The 22,141-nt window shown below is 42.2% G+C and overlaps 1 protein-coding gene across 1 annotated transcript in view; it reads right to left on the bottom strand.

Annotated features, from left to right (window-relative positions):
- tshr (thyroid stimulating hormone receptor) overlaps window positions 1-22,141 on the bottom strand; it is a gene marked incomplete at both ends in the record, with an annotated part of 65,203 nt that overhangs the window by 14,463 nt on the left and 28,599 nt on the right. The window contains 6 exons of the mRNA XM_080744866.1: window positions 928-1,116; window positions 10,009-10,086; window positions 13,122-13,190; window positions 15,537-15,614; window positions 18,029-18,103; window positions 19,146-19,220. Of these exons, the coding sequence (XP_080600992.1) occupies window positions 928-1,116; window positions 10,009-10,086; window positions 13,122-13,190; window positions 15,537-15,614; window positions 18,029-18,103; window positions 19,146-19,220 (564 nt within the window). The remainder of the gene's footprint in view (window positions 1-927; window positions 1,117-10,008; window positions 10,087-13,121; window positions 13,191-15,536; window positions 15,615-18,028; window positions 18,104-19,145; window positions 19,221-22,141) is intronic.

The following is a 22,141-nucleotide window of genomic DNA, read 5'->3' on the forward strand; positions in this document are numbered from 1 at the left end:
AAGTGCAGCTGCGCTATTCACCGGCGCATTATGCATTAATCATATGAAATGCACAGACTACGAGCGAATTTCGCCGAATGCTATTTACTATTTATGCGGCATGTTTACAAACCGCAAATTAACTGCTCTGCAGTCTGACCACAGCCGTGTTTCCTCAGCCGATAAAGTTTTCTCGTACTTTTCCCAGCACCGGTGCAGAATATAAATTAGAGACGAAGATGTACCAGCTTTGTTTTTTAGGAGTGGGTTTCATGGACCGTAGCAGGCCTAGAATTATTTAATGCTATAACTATTGAAAAATAGCAGATATACGAGCTCACAGCTGCGAGCTTGTAGAAGTCTTTGAAATTATATCTTTTGTCTTTTTTTATATAATTTATAACTCAAATATTTGCTTCTGGGTGGTCCCTGGAGCAACATATTTTGAGATCAGGGGTCCATGGCCAAATGCATGTAATTTTGGGGGGTCCTTGACATGAAAAAGTTTGAGAATCACTGATTTAGAAGAAGGATTTAGATGACATTTATAGAGTCGGGTCAAAAATATTCAAAGACTTGCACAAAACGTTCAAGATTTTTCAAAAAAAGGCAATACTGGAGAGGTGGCATAACGGCATGGATTTCTACACAGAGAGGGCAATTCTTTCAACATAAGATGCTGCATTCAAGTTCAGGAGAGTTTGGACAAGGCAATTCTCTTGAATGCTGCCTTCAGGTATGGCATGGAAAGAGGGCATTTGCATTTCTTTAACCATTTTTCAAAAATAGCAGCTCTACGAGCTCTCTTGTATATCAGCTATTTATTATTAGTTAAAGCCATAAAATAATGGTTAAAGTGGTTCAAATCTAAAGTGACAAAGATTTGCGTTGCGGCTTAAATGGGTTAACGAAACTAAAACGCTTCTGGCCAGGAGTGATGATGCTCACCCGCGCTTCTTCTTGAGGTTCTTGAAGGCACAGCAGTGGCTGGGGTAGGTGAGGTCAGCCACGATGAGCTGCTTGAAGGTCTTGATGGGGGGCAGCTTCTTGAGGGCCCAGGCGCTGCGAGCCATCAGCTCCCGCAGAGACTCCATGCCTGCCGTCGGCAGGGAGCTGATCCCTGTCAGGGACACGTCTCTGAGAGAGAGAGAGAGAGAGAGAGAGAGAGAGAGAGAGAGAGAGAGAGAGAGAGAGAGAGAGAGAGAGAGAGAGATAGAGAGAAGGGATAACTTAGAGAGAGAGGGTGATTTAGACCAGTGGTTCTCAACCTTTTCAGGCCGTGACCCTCAAAGTAATCATATTTTAACTGGGGACCCCCCCCCCCCTCCCTGACGAGCACTAAGAGTTGAGGAATTACATTTTGTATAACACGGTTCTATTGTGAAAATAGCAGATCTACATGCTCACAACGCCTCGCAATTTTCACGATTTCTGTCTCTAATATTTGACAATTTGGCCAATGTTTAATTTGTCATTTTAGAGGTATTAAAAAGTCCTTCAATTGTCACTTTAGAAATGTGAATATACCCTCTATGCACTTAAACTTTATGTTGGGTTGTTTGCTGTTGAGTGAGAAAACAATGTTGCACATTGAGTTAATCATCTGGGGACGCCCCAAAAATAATTTGGCGACCCCCTGGGGGTTCCGACCCACATGTTGAGAACCACTGCTGTAAGAGATACTTTTTGATGATAAAAAAAAAGTGTTTTGTTAAAAAGTTAAAAAGCTCTATTATCCTATTCTGATAGTAATCATTGCTTGTTGTTTATTCGGTTAAAGAGGTCTCGCCGTCTCTCCCGCTCTTTTAAACAGAAAATACATTTTCAGAGGGGACACCAATGTCATTCAGTCAGAAGAGAGAACCCATTTAACAGCTTCAATTTGATGGTGTTCCATTTCCAATTTGTCTGCTCATTCATTGTTTCATCACTTCCAGTTCCATCTGTTTATCCTGTGTCCTGTACGAGTTCTTTCTCCTGACTGAATTAAATTGGTATCACAACCTGAAAATGTGTATATCGTCACTGTTGGGCAGAAACCTCGTATCTCCAAGTTTCAAATATGTATGTTTTTTTTTTCCTAAAGTAAAGCCCTGCTTCACCATACAAGGCAGTCTTACAAAAGTAGTGAAAACAGATTATCTACAATCGGTGCGAGGCGTTGTGTGCTTGTAGATCGGCTGTTTTCACTAGTTTAGTTCATTTTTTTTTTTTTTTTTTTTTTTTAAAGATTTGTTTTTGGGCTTTTTGCCTTTATTGGATAGGACAGTAGACTGACAGGAAATGGGGGAGAGACAGGGAGTGACACGCGGCAAAGGTCGCCCGGATCGGGAATCGAACCGGCGACGCCGACAGGCATTAATGCCGAAATGGCAATGCCTATATGGTATGCGCCTGGTCCACTAGACCACCAGGCGCCCCAGTTTAGTTCATTTTTTAAATGATAAAACAAAATGAACGGTTTTGGACATACAATGTTTCCACCCGACACCGGCGATATACTAGAGCTGGAGAGATGGGGTGACCCCTGGTTACATACCACTCTATATAGCAACTAGAAAAATATTGTTCCTTCGAAACAATTGTGGGCTCGCTTCAAGCCAGAAAACAATGGCTATAAAAGTACAAAATGTCAAGATCGCAGGCAGTGCTCTCTTTGACGTTACTGACGTCAAAGATTGGTCCATTTTGTTCCAAAAATGTGTTGTGCAAAAGTTGACCCGCTGGTGGCGCTATAACAGGCCAATGTAAGAAGGGTGGTATCTGTTCCTTGACCTATTGGGAATGTGCTTGCAAGATTTCACGCACATTGCAGGCTGTGTTCATGATTTGAGGTGTTTTTGGCTTTGGCCACTTTATCGCTGCTTGCAGCTATATTCATTATTATTATTTTTTTTGTGTGTGTGTGTGTGTGTGTGCACTTCATAGGCATATTAGATAAAGGTCCTTAGATTGTGTGTAGAATGTTTCATGCAAATTGCAAAAAAAAATCCTAACGGGTTTAAGCGTTTCACAAACTGCTCAAAATGATATAGCGCCCCCCTTTGGCCAATTGGGGTAAGATTGGTTTTAGTGATATGATGATTGGACTAACACTCTACATCTTTGCCAAATGCCATGAACATGTTACTTTGCATGTATGATTTAGAGGCAGAAGAATAATTTGCATAAAACTGCAATATTCATTGAATTTATTTAAAAAAGCATGTTTCAATTTTAAAGAAATCCGATCTGACAGATCTTTAGATATCGGTCCAAAGTTAACGTAAAAAAAGTTTTGTGCACGCGGAGCGAAAATTCCAGAATAAAAGCGGGTTTACGCGTTTTACAAACTGCTCAAAATGGCGAAAAATCGAAGGGCGGAGCTTACTTAACAACGACACAGATGTCTTCCGCTTGAGTCAAAGCACGCGTGTAACAAGTTGCATGTCTTCAAACGAAACGAGTCATGACTTATGCCCGTTTGAAGTTTGAATTTTCAAACGCTTCGTATAGCGCCCCCCTTTGGCCGATTGGAATAAAATTGGTTTCAGTGATACTTTGACTAACCCTCCACATCTTTGCCAAATGCCATGAACGTGTAACTTTGCATGTATGATTTAGAGGCCGAAGAATAATTTGCATAAAACCGCAATATTGATTGAATTATTAAAAAATTATATTTCACTTTAAAAGAAATCCGACCAGACAGTTTGACCGTATTGGTCCAAAGTTCATGTGAAAAAAGTTTTGTGCGCGTTATGCAAAAATCCCAGGAGGAGATAGATTTTTACTGTTTTTCATATAATTCAAAATTCTGGGGGATCTAAAGGTCAGAGGTCAAAAGTCAGAGCGTAAAAGTTGTTCGGCATGAGGAGACGCATACGTGTATACAGGTTTCATGGCTGTACCTAAAACACAGCATGAGCTATACTTGTTCAAAGTTCGCACTTTCGAAGGCTTCCTACAGCGCCACCATTTGGCCGATTGCTATAAAAAATAGCACACTTCGCCACTGTAAACTGAACACATTGATGTTTTTATTTTCATTTTCTCACTAAGTATGTAGGAGTTGAAAGCGGACAAAGTATTGAGGAGAACTTGATATGCTCTGGTTGATAGATAAATAAATAATGACAATATCTAGAGTGTGCTCGCCTTATAGGCGAGCCCACAATGATTACTATGGGAATATAGAGCTATTTAACAATTATTTTAACCATTAGGCCTGAAAAAGGTCTTCTAGATCCTAACAGTTTTCTGAAAAACCTGTTTCTCTGTCAGAGGTTCTCAAACAAAAAAAGAGAAAGAAGGATTCGCGTTACAAATGTCTGCTTTAAAAAAAATATATATACATTCAAAGATTTGCACACATTTTGAAGATTTTTCAAAAATAACAGATTCACAAGCTTGCAGCGCGGCACTCGGTGCCATGCTGTGAGCTTGTATATCTGCTATTTTTTAACAGTTAAAGCATGAAATAATGGTTAAAGTGGTGGTGACACAGATATGCGTACCTAAATGGGTTAAACAAATATCACCTTTAAGCCCTTTATACTTTGTTGTGCGAAAAGGTCCCGCGCAGGCACACACTGTCTTCACTTAAAGAACCTTTTTTTATTGCCGAAACAACATTTCAGTCTATCAGCAATCACGACGTGTAAATTGGAAGAAGTTTCACAGCAGCGCATTCAGGGATGCCAGGTTGAAAGTGGTTAACCCATAGCTGTCATCATTTATTTATTCATGGCGTTTCACATTACAGATGCACCTGACTAAAAGTTCAGGAGAAACATGTGCGGTTGGCTCCCGCTGCATTTTGTACCACAGAAGTGCGTCACAAGGGGGGGAAAAGTGGGTTACTAGGGCCCAAGGTGGAGGGGCCTTAATTATTTTATACTTTAGCTATTGAAAAATAGCAGATATACAAGCTCACAGCACGGCACTCAAGCTTGTAGTTCTGCTATTTTTGAAAAATCTTGAAAATGTGTACAAATCTTTGAATATATGTTTTTTTTAAGCAAACATTTGCGACTCAAATTTTGAGTCACAGACGTGCGGCAGCGTCTCTGCAGCAGGTTAAGACACGCGCTGTCCAGGAAGCCTGGACCCGACCACGTGGCCACCCCCCCTTCCATCTGTTTCTGTACAGACCCTCCGATCCGTTGTCATCTTTAAGCAATTACACACGGTATTTCTTTTCTTGTGCTCGAGCGCCATTGCCAAAGACAGCTCAAGCTCACTGGGACGGACACATGCGGCAGGGGCCAGCGTCTCCCCAACAACACAGTCTGATTGTATTATACTAGCTGTATGGTGTGCCACGCACGCACACACACATGCTAGGGATGGGATGATATGAAAATCTTACATTACGATTATTGTTTGCGAAAGAAATCGCGATTTACGATATTATGGCGATAATCAAAATCTGGGGGGAACTATAACTTGGGGGGGAACATGTGCCAAAAAAATAGCTGATCTACAAGCTCACAACGCGTCGCAAAGCGACGATATATATAGCTTGTAGATCGGCTATTTTTTGTCAAAGACATTTGATAGAAAGTGAAAAAAAGACTGTATCGAGTATATAAGTACCTTTTACCAATAGAGGGTTTAAATGGTACCGGATATGCAGCTCGGCAAATAAAAGGTGAATTGATCCCAGTGCATGACGGAGGACGATATCACGATACATTAAATCTCCACGATACGATTACCGTGAGTGTTTTTTTTTTTTATCACGATAAACGATAATATCGGTTATCGTCCCATCCCTAACGCGTGCATGCACACACAGGCACAAACTAACGCACTCACGCCACCTACAAGAGGTCAGATAGAGGACGAATGCTCTTCAACTTCCTCATAAGTTCGTATTTCGTTTGTATCTCTAGAGTCATCGTGTTAGCTAAATAATGTAATTAAAATAGTAAAAAGAAAATGGGGAGAGCCCGGCAATTTCTTAATCACACTATTTTGGTTACGTGGCGAGTCCGTTGTTGTGTTTATTTTTCTGTTCGCATTTGCTCTCCCAACGGTCTTGTCCTTTGCGCTCCTCTCCGCTCATATGGGACTGTTGTGTAAGGTTGCGGACCGAAAACACGCACACGCACACGCACGCGCACGCACACACACACACACACACACACACACACACACACACACACACACACACACACACACACACACACACACACACACACACACACACACACACACACACACAGGGACGTGCACAGAATGTTTGAGAGGCAGGGAAATTTCTAAGAGGCCTTTTGGTGACAAATTTTAAAATAGCTCAAACCACGTTGTAGCGCGACACGTTGTGAGCTTGGAGGTCGGCTATTTTCGGTACTTGATACCACACTAAACTAAGGATGAAAAAGGCAATACTGGAGAGGTGGCGTAACGGCATGCATTTCTACACAGAGAGGGCAATTCTTTCAACATAAGACGCTGCATTCAAGTTCAGGAGAGTTTGGACAAGGCTATTCTCTTGAATGCTGCCTGCAGGTATGGCATGGAAAGAGGGGCATTTGCATTTCTTTCACCATTGTAAAAACTGCATCCATGGTCTGGAGATGGCACTTTTTACAGACGGATAAAAGGGCAGGGGCTCAAGCCCCCTTTGATGTCTATGTGTGCACGCACACACACACACACACACACACACACACACAGCGCGAGCACAGACAGCTATGACTGCCGGTCTGATTTTGTCATTCCCAGATGTTTGGCCCATGACCTCATGTGAGGTGACCTCACCCAGAACATGTTCCCCTGTGGAAAAGGAGAACCGCACAAGGACCGCGTTTACCTCACCAGACACTCACACTGCCTGAACCGCAAGAAGAGCAGATAACTGCGGTTCAAGACTCTGGCAACCAAACACCTCGTAAACAGGGATATTCGGCGTTACAAACCCTTTGAGGAGAGAAGACTGAAGCATTAAAGAGAAAACCAGCGGAGGAAGAAGGAGCACTTTACTTAAGTAAAAGTAGCGAATAGGCCTACCGCAATAATTTTTTGTACATTTGTCAGGCTTTAAAAAAGAAATAGCCGATTAAGGATTAAATAGAGGAGTAGCGTGGCAAAAAAAAAAATACTTAGGAGATGATGGAAGATTGAATAAAGTCACACTAAATAATAATGTAGAGCAGGGGTTTTCAAAGTGGGTGACGGGGCACCCTGGGGTGCTGTGACGTCAGTCCAGGGGTGCCGCGAGATAATTTGATAATATTTGGAATTTATTTGGACACTTGCACAAATATTTAGTATCATTTTTAACTTGAAGTACAAAGTTATTTTCAGTCAGTTCTAACCAAATTGGCTATTATCTCAACATTTTCCTCGCAACATAATAACTAAAATATCGTCACTGTCAGGCAGAAACCTCGTATCTCCAAGTTTCAAATGTGTACGCCTTTTGGTAAAGCAAAGCCCTGCTTCATCATACAAGACTGTTGCACAAAACTAGTGAAAACAGCCGATCTACAAGCACACAACGCCGTAGATCTGCTGTTTTCACTAGTTTAGTACATTTTATGGATGATAATACAAAATTAACTGTTTTGGACATACAAGGTTTCCACCCGACAACGACGATATGCTATAAATATAAGGTGCTGGGAGTGAAAATTATATTGTAGGGGTGCCTCAGATTAAAATAAATATTCATGGGGTGCCCTGAGACAAAAAAAGTTTGGGAACCCCTGATGTAGAGGAGTAAGCAGTACATTATTTGCCTCTGAGATATAGTGGAGTAGTAGTTTAAAGTATAAAAAAGGGAAATACTGCATGGAATGATACTTAAGTACAGTACTTGAGTAAATGTACTCTCCCCCCCCCCCCCCCCCCCCCCCCCCGCCCCCCCACCCTTTTCCCTCTCTCATTCGCACACAATGCGGTTCTGATTTCCCGCGGCTAACGACGCAGCTGTGGAGGAGCGATTTGTGTCTCTTTGATGATGTGCTATCACATTTCTCCAGACATTCTTCTCCTTCACCGCAGTCTCTGGGTGAGAAACGGGGGAAATGGTTGAATAATGAATTATGAAAGAGCTATAAATTAGAAAAGAGAAATTCATTGTAGCCTAATTTTCCCCCCCCATGTGCATTAATATCATTATAATAGTGATAACATAGAAAATGTCCAGAATGGTCCTTAATTGTGCCCTTTAAACAGGCCTTTAAACCAATGTCTTTAATTAAGATTAAGATGTACGCTGGACACTATGTTCTTTTATTCTATTGTTAATCCTTTATATCTGTGTAATTATCTAATTTCGTAAACTATAGAACTATAGCCATTCACATATCGTCACTGTCTGGCAGAAACCTCGTATCTCCAAGTTTCAAATTTGTACGTTTTTTTTCGCTAAGTAAAGCCCTGCTTCATCAGACAAGGCCATCGCACAAAAGTAGTGTAAACAGCAGATCTACAAGCACACAACGCCTTGCGGTGCGAGGCGGTGTGTGCTTGTAGATTGGCTGTTTTCACTAGTTTAAATCATTTAAAAAAAGATAAATACAAAACAAACAGCTTTTGGACATACAAGGTTTCCACCCGACAGCTGTGTAAAATCTTTTCACAATTAGTTTTGTATAATTGAACTGTAATTACCGACGGTGAAATCTCGCTATTTCGACGTCCCATCATTTCGACTAAGGGTTAGGGTTAGGTTATAGGGTTAGGTTTAGTTTAGGCATAGTTGTTAACATTCACCAGGTTAGCATTCACCAGCGTCGGCAGGTTAGCATTTCACCAGGTTAACATTCACCCGTGGACGTCGAACAGATGTTATGTCAAAATGACGACACGTTCCCATTACCAACACCTAATCAACAAAGACAACGCCATTCTGTGTGCTACAGGCAGAGGTGGAAAAAGTACTCAAATGTTTTACTTAAGTAAAAGTATCAATACTGCAATGTAGAAGTACTCTGTTAGGGTGCCCTCAGACCAAAATATGGTCGGCAGTGGATAAACTCTTCTGGTGCGCAGCTGGCAAAAAACGCAGAGAGCATATTCCGTCCCAAAGCCAGTGACGCCCCTGTCACTCATACTTCCCGCACCGCCCTCCCTCCCTGTAGCCTGTTACACTAGCGTAGCGATCCTCATCATATTTTACGTGTCAACTCTATAATGGACAGGCGAAGGGTACTCGTCCTTGCTTTATTGGAAGGGGAGATGCAACAAGCTAAAAAGAGAAGAGTTTGGGTGCATGAGACTCTTGATCAAAACAAAACATCTCCCAGTCCCTTCCTGATTCTCGGAATGTTACGCCTTCGACTCACCCGATTGGACAGAGGGGGGAAACCAGAATCTGCGTGGAGAATTTCTTTGCTCCAGCATAAACGCAAGGTCTGCGCAGAGCGCAGATATCCTCCACTGACATGAAACCGCCGCCTTCTCATTGAAATGCATTGGCGGAACGTGGATTCCACTCTCGTAGGTATTTTGGTCTGAGGGCACCCTTACAAGTAAAAGGCCTGTGTTCAAATGTTACTCGAGTAAAAGTACAAAAGTATTGGCATCAAAATATAGTTGAAGTACCAAAAGAAAAAGTACTAAAATGTTTGAAAATAGCAGATCAGCTATTTTCAAATTTCCTACGTATAACATAGGGCTACAAGTGATTCATGTATTTTTTTTATCATATTATAATTGATATGTGTAAAGTAACTAGTAACTAAAGTTTTCAAATAATTGTAGTGGAGTAAAAGTACAATTCACGGGTTGCATTTGTAGTCCTACACCAGCCATTTTGAGGACCAACACAGGTGTTTTGATTAACGCAGAACATTGGTTCTATGCCAATCAGACAAATTGAACACCTGTGTTGGTCCTCAATATGGCCGGTTTAGGACTACAAATGCAACCCATGAATATTTGGATCCGAGATGTAGTGGAGTAGAAGTAAAAGTACTGAAAACTGGAAATACTCAAGTAAAGTACAAATACCTCAAAAGTGTACTTAAGCAGAGTACTTAAGTAAATGTACTTTCCACCACTGGCTACAGGTACAAAGCTGGTCAAAGCACTTACAGAAGTATGGGCCCGCTGATGGCACCGGCAAACGCCTTGTCATCCATTTTGGTCAGATATCTGTTCCTGTGAAGGTACCTGGGCAGGAACACACAAAGTGGTGGTATAGTTTATTAAGGGGGATAAGTCACACTCGAACATTTCAATCAGGGCCGAGCAAACGCGAGTCAGGAGTCACGGCCTAATAATAATAATATTTTCACGTGCCTCATCACTACGCCTTCCTGTGTTTATTTTCTCTCGTTTTCACGGTTGGGGGTGAAGCTATACGCTATACGGCAAAATCACGTTGTTGACTCAAGGTAGATAACTTGTAGGAGGTGGGGTGCGGGCGGGCAGGGGGGGGGTGCCTCTAAATCACGCTGCACCTTCACTACATATCCCCCAGAATCCCTTAATCAATTCAGGCCTAGAATTATTGACTGCTTTAACTATTGAAAAATAGCAGATATACAAGCTCACAGCGCGGCACCGAGTGCCGCGCTGCAAGCTTGTAGATCTGCTATTTTTTTTAAAGTCGTGAAAATGTGTGCAAATCTTTGACTATATGTATTTTTTAAAGCGAAAGTCTTTTGCTTCTGGGTGGTCCCTGGAACTAAATATTTTGAGATGGGGGTCCGTGGGCCAAATACATATCATTTTGGGGGTCCTTCACATGAAAAAGTTTGAGAACCACTGACATAGTAGTCTCTCAAGAACAGACTAACCAAGCTCCAGTTAAGTGAAAAGGACCTTTTCTTTGAAGACGGCTAGCCAGATTGCTGACATAGAAACAGGTTTAAAAAAAAAAAAAAAAACCTTAGAAGGATTCAAAAGACACTTATAGAATCAGGTCAAAATTAAAATGTTCACGATTTTTCAAAAATAGCAGATCTACAAGCTCGCAGCGCGGCACTCGGTGCCGCGCTGCGAGCTTGTATATCTGCTATTTTTCAATAGTTAAAGCATAAAATAATAATACTAAATAATGTGTTACCCGGTCTAAATGGTTTAAATCCAATAAGGATAACAGACCTGTGAGCGAAGTGTTAGTCTTGGGTCGGAGTGCGCTGCGGATCAGTTCTCCCCTCAGAGCGTGCCCCGGCGCCAACGCAAACACCCGTGTGGTAAGACACACTAAAGTGACTGAGCAATGGACCTAATTAGGCCCCCGTAAGGACCCGTAAGGCCATGTGGAGGAGGTGTTGTAAAAGAGAAGAGCAGGGGGGGGTGGCAGAGCTTTAATAGCATTAATATCTCATATCCTGACTGTTCGGGGGGACTATTGGGACGCAGAGGAGGTGACAAGACTCGATTGTGACAGAAATGGATGAAGAAGCAACGATTATGTGCTTTCTCTTTGTGTTTAACCACTTACTAGCTCACAACGTGTCGCAACTAGGGGCGTGACGATGTAGTAACTGAATGGAAAAATCGATTTTAATTTGCAATGATCTGCTATATCGTTTGCAAAAGCAAAAATATCGTAACGTTTTGGCTTTGTATCGTTTCGTATCGTTTTAAAATGCAGTAATCGGTATCGAATCGTTTTGCAATGCAAATAACTGATTGTATGGAAACTAAGTATCTGTGCCTTGTATTTGGCAATTTTAAAAGGGAAAATTAAAAAGAGTGTGTCTAATTACCTTTCCATTCCATATAGCTACTCTTAGTCTATAGATGTGTGTAATCTCTGTGTTCATGTCATGGTCGGTTTGTCCATGTGTTGAAATATAATGTCCATGTATTTGCTAGATAATCACAGCGTTTACTTACCATAATAATAGATTTTTTACACGTTTTACACAGGTTTAATTTCTTTGCTAAATAGTTATTTAATATATATCGATTTTAAGTCATTGAATCGAATCGTATCGTATCGCCATGAATGAACCAATATCGCCCATGTAGTTGTAGTACTAATAACCACTTCTGTAAACTTGTTTTTCCCATGGGAGCTCAAGCCTCATGGAAGATCCTGGGTTAAGCATAAAATAACTTCGTTGTCGGGAGAAAAACGTGTATGTCCAAAACCGTTTGTTTTGCATTTATCATTTAAAAATGATTTAAACTAGTGCGAGGCATTGTGTGCTTGTAGATCTGCTGTTTTCACTACTTTTGTGCGATGGCCTTGTACGATGAAGCAGGGCTTTACTTTGCGAAAGAACACACAAATGTAAAACTTGGAGATACGAGGTTTCCACCCGACGACGACGCTAAGTACCTTTGAGATGGCCAGCGGTGACCCAGCCGTGATCCCACTAGGTTTGTAGTGTGGTTTTGCGGAAAGGGATACGCATGCCAGATGTCAGAAACCGTTTAATCCAGGCAAGATACCAAACAACTTGATTGTTGGGGTGAATGACAGAACACGATGCTAGATGGACTGATTTTCTGTATGCCAGACAGTGAAAGATATCCTTCATAACTGTTCAAAAAAAAAAGAACTGGCTTTGTACACAGTCATCAAAACAGTTTCGAAATGCATTTAAAAATAGCGCTATCACCTTGTCTGGATTAATCAACATGTAGGGTTTTTCTGTCAGAAAGTGTTACTGTACAATCGTATCCAATAGTTTTCAATTCAGTTCTATAAAGGATATAGGTTCTGTTAACACGGTACTGCATATTGTAAAACAAGGGTCTTCAACAGGGGGTCCGGGACCCCTAGGGTGTCCTCAGAGTTACTATAGGGGTCCTCCAAATCTTTGTGTGATAGAAACTCCCCTTTTTTATATTAACCACTTGAATCCTAGCATCCATATTCTGATAACTTTAGCCAAAAATAGCCGATCTACAACGCTGCGAGCCGTTGTGAGCTTGTAGATCGGCTATTTTCGGCAAAGTGGTTTGGTGTAGAGGGGAAAAAGAGTAGACTAAGTACAGAGTGAAAGGTCAAGTGTATTAATTATTGACAGTTCAAGTGGTTAGATATTTGAAAACACACATTAACAGGAATCCAAAATACACTGATGATTGTGCTGTCAAACAATGAAACAATATGGAATCTATGAAAAGGTTTGTGGGGGTCCCTGCTTCATCTGTGTCTCAACTAAGTGGTCCTTGGCCTGAAAACGTTGAAGACCCCTGTTGTAAAACATTAATAACAAAACAAAACAATACATGAAACATACACTTGGTCCAGCTTGGTGCCATTAAAAGCATGATGTTGGATCTCTGTGAAGCCATTCCCATACAGCATCCTGGGAACAAACAGGGACACATGTACATTACATTCATAAAAAAAAAAAAAAATCATTCCTTAGGGGAAAACAAATGTATTATATGTCTGATAACCATCTATAGAAATGAAATATGTTTTCCCATCAGTTGCAATTTATTTTTACGCCGTGGTTCTCTGTGCGTGTGTGTGTGTGCGCGCTTGTGTGTGTGTGTGTGTGTGTGTGTGTGTGTGTGTGTGTGTGTGTGTGTGTGTGTGTGTGTGTGTGTGTGTGTGTGTGTGTGTGTGTGTGTGTGCGTGCGTGCGTGCGTGCGTGCGTGCGTGCGTGCGTGCGTGCGTGCTTGCGTCCGTGCGTGCGTGCGTGTCTGTCTGTCTGTCTGTCTGTCCTGAGCTAATGTCATAAACCGCCGGACCGATCAAACGCCAATTTCTTGCACTGCCACTTTGCTAACATACAATATTTAACTTGAATATTATATAAAGGAAGTCACTGGGCCCGGATTGTCCACATTTGGGCACAGATTATGTATATCTGGTGGCGTCATGGATAAAACTGTCTGACTGTTTACCATAACCAGCTAGCCTCTCACAGAGACATGCCTCTAAACGAGGAATGAACAGTGGTCGAATCAAGCTGAAACCTTATGTCAAAGATATCGTCACTGTCGGCCAGAAACCTCGTATCTCCAAGTTTCAAATTTATATGTTTTTTTTCGTGAAGTAAAGCCCTGTTTCATCAGACAAGGCCATCGCACAAAAGTAGTGAAAACAGCAGATCTACAAGCACACAACGCCTCGCGGTGCGAGGCGTTGTGTGCTTGTAGATCGGCTGTGTTCACTAGTTTAGTTAACTCACGATATATTGAACAATGTTTATTATTAATGAGTATACAAGTGTGAATGTCACTTTTAATTTGGCGTTTGGCTCTGCTAAATTTTCTCCCTGCTCAGCAGCAAGCAGCACAGAAGAAGAACATCATTAACCATAATGAGCAGGGAGAGATATAGATATATAAACAACCCCCCCATGGGGAACAGAATTAGCAGAGCCTACTGGTGTTGCTGGGGAGGCGGTGGGGGCAAGCAAACACAAGCGCAACAGTCCGGGCAAGAGCAGCAGGGAGAATGACAGACTGGGCGGGCTTAAGTAGTTGGCAAATGATCAGCTGACTGCCAATGACGTAGGGTCTGGCATACAGTAATAGTGTGTATTAGTGTCCTTATACAACAGCAATGCAATGTACCCTCTCGAGTATACCTGCCTGAACTAACTTCGCAGGCTACGTATCATTTACGGGGTCTGAGTCTGAGAGAGCGCTAATGGAACCAAATGGACCCTTTGGTTCAATTTGTGTACTCTGTGGGGCCTTTTCCACCGGCAAAGAACTGGTTCCAGAACCAGTGCCGGTTCAACTTTCTTGGGCAACCTTGGTTCGTTCTTGCGAAGCGGCTTGCGTTTCCACCAGATTGAACCAGAGCCAAGGATTTGGCTCTGGAACCACAAAAACCAAGGGTTTTGTGGTTCCAGTTCCGAACCAACTTTTATGGTTCGGAGCCAACTCCGGTTCTCGGTGGAAAAGCTCACCTCTAGTTCATAGGCGGGAGAAAGAACCAGAACCGGTTCTTTGCTGGTGTAAAAGGCCCCTCTGAGTTATGGGTCCTTGGCCTAATGCATAAAAAGCTAAGGGGTCCTAGAAATTAATTAAATTAAATTTAGAGAATCATTATCATACTGACATCATAGACTGGACACATGAAGTCCCAGATCCACATGAAGTCATGCTGCTCTCTTAGACCCCATCTTGTTTTATAACGTTTAATCCGCACTAAGAATAGAATCACTTCTCAGTGGGGGCCACTTATTGCACTCAATTGCCTGGTGGGGATTTAACCGTCCGTGCAATTTTCGCGGTCATAAACCCAATAGTTTCTCTAAGGTAATTTTTCTGTTTATTAAATTATTCCTTCCAACCGTAAACCATGTTATGTCCTAAGACTCTTTGGCCAAGGTGACCCATTACTTGGCAAATATTTACAACCGAGGGAATGGGGCCAACGAAACCGTAGCTGTGTGTGTGTGTGTGTGTGTGTGTGTGTGTGTGTGTGTGTGTGTGTGTGTGTGTGTGTGTGTGTGTGTGTGTGTGTGTGTGTGTGTGTGTGTGTGTGTGTGATTAGTTTGCATGGTGCATGTACTACCTTTGCTTTTGGACGTGCAGGTATGTGTGTTTGCATGTACACTCATTCATAAGGGCGCACACTACCTTATTGTTTTTTATCCCTGTGTGTACGAATGGTGTATGCATGTGCATGTGCGTGCGTGTGTGTACATGCGTGCGTGTGTGTGTGTGTGTGTGTGTGTGTATCTTACGCCGTCAGCACGTCATTGGTGATACCACGGAATGCGTTGGCTGGGATGCGGGTGATGTAGGGGTGATCAGTAATTTCCCTGGAAGGCAACAGATGACAGACAGCAGAGGATTGAGGAGGAAATGAAGCGGTGTTGCAAACACAGACGTTTTGGTCTAGTGCTGGAAAGTAACTACTGTACTTAAAGGGGCACTCCAACACTTTTCAACCTATGTTCATATAATTGGTCCTCAGACTCCTCACTCAAAAATTGTTTTTTTTTTTCTCAGAGGAGGGCTTTGGGCAGGTCAGAAACCCATCGTCTTGTGACATCATCGATTGCCAATCCAGCTTATAGAAACTGCAGGCTTTCTATTCCTGAAAAGTTGCAATTTTAAAATGGAAGCCATTGTTCTTGCGATAATAAAAATCGAAATATAAAAAATGTTTTGTGGAAAATGATGATGATGTCACAAGACGATGGATTCTGAACTTCCCACAGCTCTCCTAGGAGACTTGGACTGAGTAGAAATGTGATATTTTATCATGAACATTAGTGAGGACCTATTATATGAAGACAGGTTGAAAAGTGGTGAACTACTCCTTTAAAGTTATACCATGTAACTTTTTTTATAAAACAAATCTTAAAATTGTCCCAACTTCTTCTTCTTCTTTCGTGTATCATCTTCCTTGATGATTGGTTGACAACATTGTATTTCACAAGATTTCTTGTTACTTAGGGGAGGCCATGGGGCTGGCTGTTGTCTTCCCCCCTGTCCCAACTCTTAAATCGCTAAAGTTTTAGAACACCCACTCCGTTATTATCAGCTTCTGAAGCCTTCTCTTTATATGTTTTCTATGATCCTGACCGGGGTCCGGTTTTCGCGGAAAGATTACGTCATCATACACTACCGGCCAATCACAGCGAGGGTTATACACTGCCGGCCAATCACAGCGCATCTTGAAGTGGGGTCGCTAGCTATCACAATAGGGCGGCCATATTTGTAGGCGCCCGTGTGTCTCTATCTATACTCGGGTGAAACCCGAGTATAGAGTTTCTCCGGAATGCCTGAACGCACAGGAACCAGGGACCCCTCTAAAGATAGATCTCGGCGAGGTGGAGGCAGACGCGGGGGTGACGCGGGGGTGTGAGGCCCGGTCCGCGGCGAAAAACGGCCGAAAGACGCGGACGCTACTGACCACTAGTTGAGCAACTTACACAGTATAGCTTTAAGTATTTCCAGTGGTAGAGAAAGTACTCACATTTTGTACTTAAGTTAAAGTATCAATACTGCACTGTAGACGTACTCCGTTACAAGTAAATGTCCAGAATTCAAATGTACTTGAGTAAAAGTATGAAAGTAGACTGACTTCTATGGATTGATATATTTTCGAAACATTTTTATTTTAGCGTCCTTTTTCAAGAAAAAGTTGACTATAGCTCCTTTAATTATAACAACAGTATCAGTTCATTCATTGTAGTGTTGCTACTTTTGCTAAAACCAAATCTGAGTACTTGTCCCACCACTGGTGGCAAGGAGAGGAACATTAACCACATGAAGCCTAATGTCTCTATTCTGGGGTCGAACATGAACATAACCAACCTACAAGCTCACGTCAAGTGATCAAAAAATAATCTAACCCTAACCCTCACGATTCACATCCATAGGATAAAGTGTCTGCACACTCCTGAGAAATGTGAGCTTTATCCAATTACTACACCTATGATGAATGAACCCAATGAAGCTCTAATGCTAAACCTGTTTTTCATCTTTTTATTGTGCTGCAATAAATCATCAGCAACTTCCACTTTGGATGTGAAGGTGGGGGTGTTTTTTATTTAAAATGTTTCCATGACTGTTCACCTTTCAGATATACATACCGTAGCACAGACAGAAATAGACGTGCGTGTGTGCGTGCGTGCGTGCGACGCACACTAGGGCATTCACGAAAAGTGATTTTTAGTATTCGAATTATTCGACCTCAAAGTATTCGAATAGTCGAATATTCTACAGGACTGGCCAAACTGTCAAATATTATGTAAGCAAGAGGCGAACATTGTGAAAATGAGCATGTAGATCTGCTATTTTCACAATATTTATCTGCGGAACCGAGTCACATTAAATGTAATACCTACAATTCCTACAAGTGCTTGTCAGGGTGGGGGTCCCCAGTTCAAATATGTTTATTTTGGGGATCACGACCTAACAGCTCATTCTTATGACTTCCTATCTAGCCAAGCTTTATAAACTATATATTTTTTAAAGAGAAACCAATTTAAAAAAGGCGAATATTCGACTTCGGTGAACAACGTTGAATAGTGACTTTGATATTCGAATATTCGGATATTTGGTGAATGCCCTAACGCACACACGCACACATGCACACACGCACGCATGTGTGTGTGTGTGTTTGAGAGAGAGAGAGAGACACACACACACACAGAGAGAGAAAGAGAGTATAGTGAAAATGTTACATAAAACCAAATGCAGTAAGTTAGTAACTGCAACTTACAATATGAAGTTCATGTCATTTGACTGGATGTTGCTGAGGTCGGGGAAGACTTTCAGGCCAGTATTGAAAATCCCCCTGAACGGAACAGGGATAAGAATCATGGACAAAGAGTTCTGTGTGCTTCTTGGATTTCGTCCCAAAACTAATGATATCTTCTGCTCTTGGTTTTAGTAAACAGAGGAGAACTGCTAAACTATGTGTCGCAAGCACGGCGGAGCTCACAGAGGCAGCGCAATATAGCTTTGACATCTGTACTCACACTTCATTGGAAAAAATAAATCATATTCGACTTCTAAAGTTCTGCGCAACTCCTGTTTGCAAAGATTATACTTCACTCTCACTCTTACTTAGGTCTATCCTTGGCTGGTGCTTATTCCAAGAGATTAGAATGGAGGTGACTTCGGGCTGTACAAAGTAGACATTATCTATTTCCTAAAATGATTAATAAACTGGATGGAGATAACGGCAAAGCATCATTTTCCACTAGGTAGCAAATCCTACATTAATGCACAGTTGATGTTTTTGAACAAGATACAGTACAACTCTGGAAAAAAGTGGTTTAATGTAACTCTTTAGGAAATCAGAGCGTACCACAACATGAAACTGAAACTTGACTCAGTCTTGCCAGTACTGGCAAACGCACCGTGAGCTGCTAGGAGGAATAGATTATAATGGTTCAATTATCTGCTGTCTGGGGCTAAACATTCTGAAGGGCAAAGTCCCATTTCTCTGTCCTTAGGTTTAAGTATCATCAGTGTGAGGGGTTTCAACGCCATGATGGGTGTAGTCTAAAAAAGAGCATATCGTCGTTGTCGGGTGAAAACCTTGTATGTCCAAAACCGTTCGTTTTGCATTTATCATTTTAAAAATGATTTAAACTAGTGAAAACAGCCGATCTACAAGCACACAACGCCTCGCGGTGCGAGGCGTTGTGTGCTTGTAGATCGGCTGTTTTCACTACCTTTATGTGACAGCCTTGTATGATGAAGCAGGGCTTTACTTTGCGAAAGAACGCACACATTTGAAACTTGGAGATACAAGTTTTCTGCCCGACAACGACGATATTTAGAATAAAACGGCTTTCTCTTCAACTGTGTGTTTTGTAACGGTTACTTACAGGTATTTGAGGTTTGGGAGGCTCCTAAAGGCTTCTGGATCAATATAGGTCAAACTCTTTGCGTTCCGTATCTCTCTGAGAAAACAAAATGGACAAACAACGTGTTTATTTCACGACTGGAAAGCTTGTGCCATGCTGTCTAGATCAGGGGTCTTCAACGTTTTCAGGCCATGGACCCCTTAGTTGAGAGAGAGATGAAGCAGGGACCCCCACAACCTTCACATAACGTAGATTCCATATAGTTGCATTGTTTGACAGCGCAATAATCAGTGTATTTTGGATTCATGACAATTTGTGTTTTCAGACATTTAACCACTTGAACCGTCAATACTTAATAAACTTGACCTTTCACTCTGTACTTAGTCTGCTCTTTTTCCCCTCTACACCAAACCTCTTTGCAGAAAATAGCCGATCTACAAGCTCACAACGCCTCGCAGCGCGAGGCGTTGTGAGCTTGTAGATCTGCTATTTTTGGTTCAACTTCAAGTGGTTAATATAAAAAAATATAAAACATTTCTATCACACAAAGATTTGGAGGACCCCCTGTAGTAACTCTGAGGACCCCCTAGGGGTCCTGGACCCCCTGTTGAAGACCCCTGGTCTAGATGAAAACAACAGTAACAGTTACTCATGGTAACAATGTTATGGAAGTATTACTATGCATAACATCGCTGAGTCACAGGCAGGATATACACTACAGTATAGTACAGTATACAGTTCCTCAAATTCAAATGCAAATTTGATTCACACACACACACAAAAGCAGATGCTGAATACAATCTGGGCTCTATTTCCGTCCTAGCTCTATCCCTATATTTCTTTGCCCTTTTTTACTATTTTGAAAACCATTGTGTATTATTTTAAACTAGCCCTTACCCGTTCAAAGATATGAGCTCCAAAATGATGTGCAGTGTGTGGGTTATGGGATGTGCACTGTGCATACAGTATATGAGGGATGGAAAGTAACTTTAACTGGTGCTTGCATGATAATATGTAGGAGCATCAATGTAAGAAATTCCCGTTTCGTTTAATGGCTACCCCCCCCCCCCCCCCCCCAGCCCGCCCTCCCACCCGCCCACCCGCCTGCGCACACACCCGCCTGCCTGCACACACACACACACACCCGCACACACACACACACACACACACACACACACACACACACACACACACACACACACACACACAGAGAGAGAGCTGGTTAAACATGTTGCCTCATGCTAGATGCAGAATAGATGTGCCTCATGCTAGATGCAGAATAGATAGTAGATACACCATAGAAATGCTAATATACAGTATATGATTTGTGAAAGTGACAAACAGGCTTCACAGTTATGTTAGGTGTGTTCATATGCTAATGGTGATGCGATTTCAGATCAATTGCTCCAGCCACTGAGGAGAAACGCTGTTTCAGACAGACACTCACTCAGACATTCGCAAAATTATAGTATAGATAGCTGATCTACAAGCTCATAACCTGTCTATTTGAAGTATTTAATCTTTTTTTTTTTATAGTAAAAAAGGGCAAAGAAGTTTAGGTAAAGCTGGTTGCACACTGCACTGCGTGTTTTCGTTGCGTTTTGGAAATCCGAAAGCCGTAGGCCAGGGAGAGAGAGAGGAAAGAGAGAGAGAGCAAGGGACTCAGTGCGACAGCTGCGAAAATCGGAAAAAATCAACCCTGGTCCGAAAATAAATACGAAACGGGCGGCAGTGTGCAAACGTGATTGACATAACGTGAGGTTGATTTTTTTATTCACGCGCTCTGAAATTCAATCCGATATTCGGCCCGAAAAACTGTCTCAGCTCCCTTTTGTGTTTGCTACAGGACAGGAGGAATGCCCCTATAGTGCACCAAACATATGGCCAGTATAAAACACATGCACAAACATTAGCAAAATGGTGATGTGCACGAACGTACGTGCTCACACACACATTGCTCGGACATCAAAACTGCTGACACCAACTGGCCGGGGTTCAAGGTGCGTGTCTGAGACAAATAGACAGGGGGAAACTCCTGCGAGCTCGCTGCCAAGACCGGAAATACGGTCCAATTACTGTTTCATTACCCCATTCAGAACGGGTACACAGTGTTGTGTATCATTATTTTATGCTTTAACTATTGAAAAATAGCAGATATACAAGCTCGCAGCGCGGCGCTGCGAGCTTGTAGATCTGCTATTTTTGAAAAATCGTGAAAATTAGAATTTTGACCTGATTCTATAAGTGTCTTTTGAATCCGTCTAAGATTTTTTGAAAAACCCTATGTTTCTATATGTCAGCAATCTGGCCAGCCATCGTCAAAGAAAAAGTCCTTTTCACTTAACTGAGAGCTCAGTTAGTCTGTTCTTGAGAGACTACTGTGTGAGTGGTTCTCAAACCTTTTCATGTGAAGGACCCCCAAAATGATATGTAGTTCCAGGGACCCCCCAGAAGCAAAATTTGAGTTACAAACGTTCGCTTTGAAAACACGTATATTCAAAGATTTGCACACATTTTCACGACTTTTTCAAAAATAGCAGATCTACAAGCTCGCAGCGCCGCACTCGGTGCCGCGCTGTGAGCTTGTATATCTGCTATTTTTTCACTGGTTAAAGCATTCAATAATTCTAGGCCTAAATGGGTTAGAGTGTTTACTCCGGGTCCACAGAGGTAGGCCCGAGAGAGGAGCAGAGGGCCCAGCAACCCTGCACCGCTCTTCATGCTTTTACAACCCATATGTGGTGCTCTGGAACGTGGGCCCTAGCTGGCACCTCTTCACACACCTGGCAGACCGCACCCAGCAACTCAGTGAGACGGGCATGCCGGGGCCAGTGGAAGTTCCTCCTGAGTGTTTGTGTGTTGAGCCACCCTGCTGGGTGGAAAAAGAAACCTCATATCTCCAAAAGCCATACGAAACTCGGCTGTGCTTGGAAGCCTAATATCCCCCCTTGGCCAAGGAAAGGATTCCCGTTTGGATTAGCGGTCGATGTTTGGCTTCCCATGTGGGACACCTGGGT

Source organism: Nannobrachium achirus, assembly GCF_963921795.1.
Source record: "Nannobrachium achirus genome assembly, chromosome: 16".
NCBI classification, from domain to species: domain Eukaryota; kingdom Metazoa; phylum Chordata; class Actinopteri; order Myctophiformes; family Myctophidae; genus Nannobrachium; species Nannobrachium achirus.